The sequence below is a fragment of the Sinocyclocheilus grahami genome, unplaced genomic scaffold (assembly GCF_001515645.1).
Source record: "Sinocyclocheilus grahami isolate Dianchi unplaced genomic scaffold, SAMN03320097.WGS_v1.1 scaffold1222.1, whole genome shotgun sequence".
Lineage (NCBI taxonomy): Eukaryota > Metazoa > Chordata > Actinopteri > Cypriniformes > Cyprinidae > Sinocyclocheilus > Sinocyclocheilus grahami.
In genome coordinates this window covers 338,422-347,075 of record NW_015506401.1, presented here as the reverse complement: position 1 = coordinate 347,075, position 8,654 = coordinate 338,422, and the positions used below count along the sequence as shown (strand labels likewise).

At 44.8% G+C, this 8,654-nt stretch overlaps 1 protein-coding gene across 50 annotated transcripts in view; it reads left to right on the top strand.

The window, feature by feature from the left end:
* The first annotated feature begins 7,828 nt into the window (after positions 1-7,828).
* LOC107568153 (glycine-rich cell wall structural protein 2-like) overlaps positions 7,829-8,654 on the top strand; it is a 20,550-nt gene continuing 19,724 nt past the window's right edge. For 12 of the 50 annotated variants that reach the window (XM_016254032.1, XM_016254031.1, XM_016254027.1 and 9 more), the window contains exons 1-2: positions 7,838-8,094; positions 8,241-8,378. In XM_016254032.1, the coding sequence (XP_016109518.1) occupies positions 8,004-8,094; positions 8,241-8,378 (229 nt within the window). In that variant the 5' untranslated portion in view covers positions 7,838-8,003. Of the gene's footprint in view, positions 8,095-8,240; positions 8,379-8,654 lie in introns of all 50 variants that reach the window. The other 38 variants (XM_016254053.1, XM_016254054.1, XM_016254051.1 and 35 more) reach the window with 9 other exon arrangements.

Here is an 8,654-nt window from a genome sequence, read left to right as displayed (position 1 = left end):
AGATTTAGTGGTAACAGAGATCAATATATCAGAGAAAATACAGAAGTGATCAGATAGTGCTACGTGCTTAATAACAATGGATGAAATGTTTAGACCTCTACTGATGAGTAAATCTAACATATGTCCACGACTGTGTGTAGGTTCATGCACATGCAGAATCAGGTCAAAAGTATTTAAAACAGTTATAATTTCTTTCGTAGTTTTGTTTTCTGCATTATCTATGAGAATATTAAAATCCCATGCAATAGCAAAACAGTCACACTCTGAGGAAATCATTGATAGCATTTCTGTGAACTCTTCAACAAAGGCTGGAGAGTATTTTGGAGGCCTGTAAATAATGATAAACAGAATGCGTGGAGTACCTTTCAACACAATCCCTAGATATTCAAAAGACAAGTACTGACCAAATGACACTTGCTTGCATTGATAGACATCTTTAAATAGAGCAGCTACACCTCCACCTCTCCTAACAGTCCTGCAGACAAGTCATGAAAGTAGAGTTAGGAGGGGTTGTTTCATTGACGACCGTTGCACTGCAGCTGTCTATAATGAAATCTCTTCTGGCATCAAAACCCCAAGACTTTAAACATGATTCCTCACAGCATCAGCAGAAGCCACCACAATAGCCAGATTGTCCCGCACATGTTCTCTTGCCTCATGATTGTGTGGTTCAGGGGGGCGTCATCATGGTCTTCCTCATCCTCTCTGTGTACTCGGGCAAGGACAGCCTTGATGTCCCTTTCTCATCCATGATAAGATTCCAGTCTGAATACAGCAATGAGGGTCATGATGGACTGCAAATACAGATGAAGGTGGGCATGGTGGTCAGTGTTTCATGCAACTGGCACAGCTGTGTTGAGATGGCAGTAGATGTGGGTTCACCGCCTGTAAATATATCATTGTCAGAACAATATGTTTGAATAAAGCTTTGTTTCATGTGTTGTTAACTTGTATTTATTTATTTTTATGGTTACTTTTATTCTTTTACTCCTATATTCATGTTTCCTGTTGTTGTCGTCAGTAAATAAAATATAATTGTTTCATTAACTTATGCATTAATTCATTACTTTACTGAAAATTGAGATGTATTCACCTTGGCTGCATTTGTCTTGTGTGTATTCATGCATAGCAATGGCATATGGCAAAATAAATTACATTTTGCCTGTTTTTTACTAAAATTATATATAAAATCAATTAATTACTGGTCAGCATTTATCATTATTATTGTAAGTGTTGGGGTGGTAGCAATGCATTCTGGGGTTATCTTATTTTTTAAGTAGTAATTCTTAAATTTTTTGAGTATAAAATCAACAGTCTTCTCCAAAGGCGATATCTTCAGGCAGCTGCCCGACTGTCACGAATCCAGTATATGAACTTCCGTTCACTCACCTCAAGAGGTCACCCGCTCACTACATTGACTCTCACACCACACAGACTGTTACATGTCATTACGGACTACAGTTCCCATCATCCACTGCACTGATTACACACACACAGCTGAATCCAATCAGACACGCTTTATAAGCCCTGGACTTCCTCGTTCAGATCGCCGAGTATTATATGCGCATATCGCTAGTCAGTGATAGCTACGTTTCGGAGCATTTCGTTAGTCATTGTTTATTTCCAAGTCCTAGTCTTAGTCTAGTTTTGCCTTGCCTGTTTTCCGGTCCTTTGACTATTGCTCGTGTTTACAGATTACCCCTTTTGTTAAGACCTCTGGATTACGTTCGCCGATCGATGACCCACGCTTGTCCTAGGATTACTCTTTGTCTTACCTGTGTTGTACCAGTTTGCCATTGTTTGACCCATGTCTGTTATGACCACGTCTCTTAAATAAAAAGATGGATCCGCACGTCTCATGTCTCTGTCGCCCCGTAACAGAATACACGGCCACACAAGGATCCAGCGGCTTTTCAAGTGGACACTGGCCAGGTATGGACATTGCAAGACTGTTATTAGCCCTCAAACAGGGCACACGATCGTTCAAGGTCTATATTCAAGAGTATCTGAACTTTGCTTATTTTTCTGATCTGCTGGACTGTGTACTCATAGACTTCTTTTGTGAGGGCATTAATCAGCCGCTCACATCACGTTTAATCCATGAAGGTCACTGATTATCTCTCAGTCAGTTTATGGACTATGCTCTGTTGACTGTTGGTTCAACATTCACTGTGCGTGTCGTGGAGGAACGCGACCCTGCACTCACTCGTGTAATGGCGGCCACGCTAGTGCACGCTCACAAAATGGCGGACACAACAGCGCCCCGTTATGTCACAGCTGCCAATCCTGAATCAAGTCAAGTCACGGCTGATTTTCCTGAGTCAAGTCAAGTCACCATTGATCTTCCTGAATCAAGTCAAGTCACCGTTGATCTTCATGAGTCTAGTCAAGTCACGAATGATCTTCATGAATCAAGTCAAGTCACGGTTGATCTTCATGAGTCAAGTCAAGTCACAGGTGATCGTCATGAGTCAAGTCACAACTGATCGTCATGAGTCAAGTCACAACTGATCGTCATGAGTCAAGTCACAACTGATCGTCATGAGTCAAGTCACAACTGATCGTCATGAGTCAAGTCACAACTGATCGTCATGAGTCAAGTCACAACTGATCGTCATGAGTCAAGTCACAACTGATCGTCATGAGTCAAGTCAAGTCACAGTTGATCTTCATTAGTCTAGTCAAGTCAGGGTTGATCTTCATGAATCAAGTCAAGTCACGGTTGATCTTCATGAGTCAAGTCAAGTCACAGTTGATCTTCATTAGTCTAGTCAATTCAGGGTTGATCTTCATGAGTCTAGTCAAGTCAGGGTTGATCTTCATGAATCAAGTCAAGTCACAGCTGATCTTCCTGAGTCAAGTCAATTCACAACTGATCTTCACGAGTCAAGTCAAGTCACAGGTGATCGTCATGAGTCAAGTCAAGTCACAACTGATCTTCATGAGTCAAGTCAAGTCTCAGCTGATCTGCCAGGGCCTCGTCACATCTCAGATGTTCATCCAGAGCCTCGTCACGTCTCAGCTGTTCGTCCAGAGTAACGTTACGTCACAGCTGATCTTCTAGAGTCACGCCATGTTTCAGCTGTTCGTCCAGAGTCATGTCGCATCACAGCTGATCATCCAGAGTCATGTCACGTCCTGTCTGTTACACACAGAATATCAAGGTCAGCCCTTCGGTATCCCAGACTGGATTCCAACGTGGAGGACCCACCGCTGGCATCGGCACGTGCAGCAGGCATCCCTAAACCAGTGCTCTCAAGCCCTCCAGTTTCTGAACTATTTCCCCTGTCTGTAGCGCTTCCCACAATGGGGATCGCTTTATGGTGTATTTGGGCTGCATACACCACCACTGAAAATTTAGAAATGGTGGCGCGACTGTGCGGTTTCCCGAAGTGGTGGCTGATGCTGAAGATTTTCCCGAGGTAGTGGTGCATGCTGCCATGTTCCCCGAGGCGATGGCGCCCACTTCACCTACTCCAGAGGTGGCGGCCCACGCTGCAGAACCTCTCGAGGCGGCAGTGCTCGCTTCAGCTTCTTGCGCGGTGGTGGCGCCCAGCAATACACGTTCAGCCTGTCATGTCACGGTCGAAGGAACTGTTGCTGAACTCTGTGCCTGTTTTGATAAGGAGAATATTCATGAACTTTCCCTGTTTCCTGATGGTACGGCAGAACCTCTAGAGATGGCGGCATCCGCTGCAGAACCTCCAGAGGTGTCAGTGGCATCCACTTATAGACTCTCGTCCTGTTCTGTTCCGGCCAGGGAGGCCATCCGGGACCCCTCTGCCTGTCCTGTAACGGCTATGGAGGCCGTCTGTGAATTCTCTGCCTGTCCTGTAACTGCTATGGAGGCCATCTGTGAACTCTCTGCCTGTCCTGTAACGGCTATGGAGGCCGTCTGTAAACTCTCTGCCAGTTCTGTTCCGGCCAAGTAGGCCGTCTGTGAACTCTCTGCCTGTCCTGTTCTGGCCAAGGAGGCCGCCTATAAACTTTTTTCCTGTCCTGAACCAGCCGAGGAGGCTATCTCGGAACTCTCGACTTGTTCTAAACCCATCATGAAGGCCAATTATAGACTTTTGTCCTGTTCCGATCCAGCCGAGGAGGCTGTCTATGAACTCTCAGCCCTGTCTGTCACAGCCAAGGATGCTGTCTGTGAATTTCCTGACTGTTCTGTTGCGGCTGCAAGAGCCATTCTGGAACTCTCAAACCAGCCTGTTGCGACTGAGGCCTTAAATGTACTTTTTCCCTGCCTAGTTAACCCTGTAATGGCCATAGGGGCCGTTAACGAACCTTCTGTCTACCCTGCTAGCCAAGTCAAGCCCAGAGGCCACTAATAAATTTTCTGTCTGTCTAAATAACGCTAATGATCCTGATTTTGAACTTTCTGTCAGTCCTGTTTTAGTCTGTAAGTCTAATGTTGAGCCATTTGTCTGTCCACTTTCAAGTAATGTGTTTGACGTTTCTGTCAGTCCCATTGCAATCAATGAACCTGTTATCTGCCCCCCAAGTTCAGTCACGACCCCAGAAACCTTAACTAAGCTCCCTGAAGGCTCAAGTAACCTTGTCATAACCCAAAGATCCGCCTTCGACTGGCTGACGATCTGAATGTGTTTTACAGCAGATTTGAAAAGGATCGTCTACCACCCCCCATCTGCTCTGATCTGCACTTCACACCTTCACCTACCACCCCTGCAACCCCCCTCCCTCCCCCACCATTCAACCTGTGTTTAAGGTCTGTGTAGAGGATGTGAACTGGGTCTTCAGGAAGCAGAAATCTAGAAAAGCTTCAGGACCAGATGGTGTTTCACCTGCCTGTTTAAAAGTCTGCGCTGACCAACTGGCCCCCATCTTCACACATATCTTCAACAGATCATTGGAGCTGTGTGAAGTTCCCTGCTGCTTTATCCGCCTTTGACCTTTTAACTCTGTCTGTCATGAGCCCAGAAACTACAAAAACACTCCATGTCTGTTCCATTACCCCTGTCATTTCCCAAGAGACCACTAATGAACTGTCTATCTATCCTGTTTCAGTCAAGATTTCTAATTTTGAGCCATATGTCTGTCCTGTTTCGACCAATGAGACTGATTTTGAATGGTCTGCCTGTCCAGTCTCAGTCAGTGAACCTGTTTGTGAACTGTCTGCTTGTCCAGTTTCAGTCCATGAGCCGGTTTATGAACTGTTTTCTTGTCTAGTTTCAGTCAATGAACCAGATTTTGAACTGTCTACCCATTCAGTGGTCACCAGGGAGACTATAGATTAACTTTTTGTGTTCCCTGCCTCTGTCCTTGAGACCGTGAATGCACTGTCTGTTTCCTGTTTTTCAAGTTTACCCAGGTCCCAGTTCCTGCCTTGGGTTCCTGCTCCAGCCTGGTGGTCTTCTAATCCACTCTGGTGGTCGTCTGTTCCGCCTGCTATGCCCTGGTGGGCTTCTGTCCCGTCTGCTTTGCCTTGGTGGGTTCCTGCTCCGTCTGCTCCGCTGTGGAGGTCTTCTGCTCTGCCCTGGTGGGCTTCTGTCCTGTCTGCTCCGCCCTGGTGGGTTCCTGATCCATCTGCTCTGCCATGGAGGTCTTCTGCTCCGCCCTGGTGGGCTTCTGTCCCATCTGCTCCGCTCTGGTGGACTTCTGTCCAGTCTGCTCCATCGTGGTGGTCTTCTGCTCTCTCTGCGCCGGCCTAGTGGTCGTCTGCTCCTCCGTGGTGGTCTTCTGCTCCATCTGCTCCGGCCTGGTGGTCTCCTGTCCTGCTTTGGTGGTCTTCTGCTCCGCCGTGGGGATCTTTGGACCCATCTGCTCAGCTGTGGTGGTCCTCAGCTTCACCTGCTCTGCCGGCTCCACCCTGGTTCTCTGCTCCGTCCTGGTTTCCTGGGTACCCTTCTGGAAGCCGCTCCTTGGGGGGGGCTATGTCACAAATCCAGTCTATGAACTTCCGTTCACTCACCACCAGAGGTCACGCGCTCACTACATTGACTCTCACACCACACAGACTGTTACATGTCACTCCGGACTACAGTTCCCATCATCCATTGCACTGATTACACACACACAGCTGAATGCACTGATAACACACACACAGCTGCATCCAATCAGACACGCTTTATAAGCCCTGGACGTCCTCATTCAGATCGCTGAGTATTGTATGCACATATCACTAGTCAGTGATAGCTACGTTACGGAGCCATTTCGTTAGCCATTGTTTATTTCCAAGTCCTAGTCCTAGTCTAGTTTTGCCTTGCCTGTTTTCTGGTCCTTTTGATTATTGCTCGTGTTTACAGATCACCCCTTTTGTTAAGCCCTCTGTTTTACATTCGCCGATAGATAACCCACGCTTTCCTTGGATTGCTCTTTGTCTTACCTGTATTATACCTGTTTGCCATTGTTTGACTCATGCCTGTTATGACCATGTCTCTTAAATAAAAGCATGCAGACGGATCCTCACGTCTCTGTCGCCCCGTAACAGAGACGTTGTCTTTGTGCTGACATTGCAAACGCTGAGGAAAAACATAGGTAGGGTTGTGGAGTTACTGATGCTATGAGGTGTAACTGCACCTGTCCCTCTTATCTTCTTTATTACTGCAGAATTCATAATTACACACAAGCTCAGGGAAAGATGATTGTATCTTTAACAAACAACACTCATAATAGAAACATAATTATAATGGGTTTGCGTGCATCATAGTATGAGAACATATACACAGGAAAAAAAGGCACCATTACAAGGGTAAATATCTTTGAATAATCATAATGTTTACATAATCATAATGCATCGGAAAAATTGCATTTGTTGTTGTTGCTATTTATAAGCCTGAGGGATGAAACAAAGAGTTAAACTCAAGAAAAAGTGGAGAACAAAGATTTAATGCATAAAAAGAAATCAACATATTCAAAAAAACAACAATTTGGGGTTTTCATAATAAAATATAATATCTTTAAGGATAAAACTGGGGGTCATATTAGTAGAACAAAAATGTAAAAACTCAAATCAACCCCAGATGTATTGGTTATACTACAATCACAATAAAAGGGCAGCTGTTTCTTCAACAAGACCACAACATGAGCAGATTTCATCAACATCAAAACATTTACAGATAGCTAGATGAATTAAATAAAGTTGTTTCGCTTGTTATTACGTCGTAGATCACATAACGTCAACATGGCGATGATGTCCGGATCGCATTCATACTCAACGAGATTTGGCTGTAGTGTACAACTCTTTTAACGCTCCTTAAGTAACTACTTGCTGTTTCGAACGCAATTGCTCCGCGAGGAGTGTGCAGGCTTCCAGAGGAATCCTGAGCGTCTATCCTGTAGCCTATACACTGTATCCTTTACGGAAGTGTTTTTCATAGAAAAACCTGACGCACGTACACATTTTCCTCCCCCTTCACATCTGTTGCAGTTTAAATAAACCACACGTCATGTATTTCAAACAGGGCATCTTGCTTTAATATTTATGATGAATGTCTTAAATAACTAACTTTATCAACATGGGGGCAGATCCCTTTAGCGCAGCTGATAATGCTTTGAAGTGATGCTAAAGGGAGCGAGGATATGTCATTTCACTTGATTCAATTCCTCCATCCTCGCGTCTTTTCCTTGCATCCTTCCCTCGCATCCTGAAGGGGTGGAGCTAAGACGCGAGGATGCACAAATAAGCATCGAGAAGCACCCAGTGTCGCCATAGAAACGCACAATCCTCTCGTAATTAGGCTTCCTTAATTATTATGACATGGCGTGAACGCAGCATTCAGCTCATCTAACTCCAATCAAACACACCTGAACAAGCTAATCAAGGTCTTCCAGATTACTAGAAAACTACAGACAGGTGAGTTTGATCGGGGTTGGAGTTGACCTGATCTCCTTGGATCTTTAAAACCCCATTTTACAGAGGTTTATGTTGCAGCAACACGGTTGTTCGTTTTAGTTTTGTGCGCTTCGCTGTCCGCTGCTCCCGACACATCAATTCAGTGCATTTTCCAGCAGAGATCATTGTGAGCTCACAGATCGAGAGGATGACAGCTCGAGTGTATTGCTCGTTGATTGCTGTTTTGTGTCTGTCTGGATACTTGAGCATTACAGATGCTACTCCAGGAAAAACCACAGGTGAGCATCTGTTAACTTCATTACACAGCCTGCAGAAATAAGTGACTCACAGTTTAGCCATGAGTAGTAGGTTTTAAAACCTTTGATTTAAGTGAATGAAGATGTTAAGCATTCTGTGATGCTTTTGGTTTGTGTCTGAATAACAGCAAAGCCTGGAGAGTGTCCACCCCAATCATCTGGAATAAAATTGTGTACCACGTCCTGTAACTGTGACTCTAACTGTCCCAACAATGAGAAGTGCTGCAGCAATGGATGTGGACGTTACTGTACGGTTCCATATGAAGGTATTTTGTTTAGATTATTATTAATAATAATAATAATTAAAACAATTGTTCTAGTCAAAAGTAGGTTTGAATAAAGTGCCAACCTCCTGGTCTCTCGCTTGAAACCAATATGGAAGTGATTTTAAAACTGCAGTTCATGGCTCCAAAAGGGAGTCAGTCCCATAGACCTGCCATGTTAAAATGCCCAACTTTACAGCCTGGTACAAAGTGTTTTTGGTCTATATAGCTAATTTTTGCCCTTCATGACAACTGTGAGGGGGGGGGGGGGGGAAATTT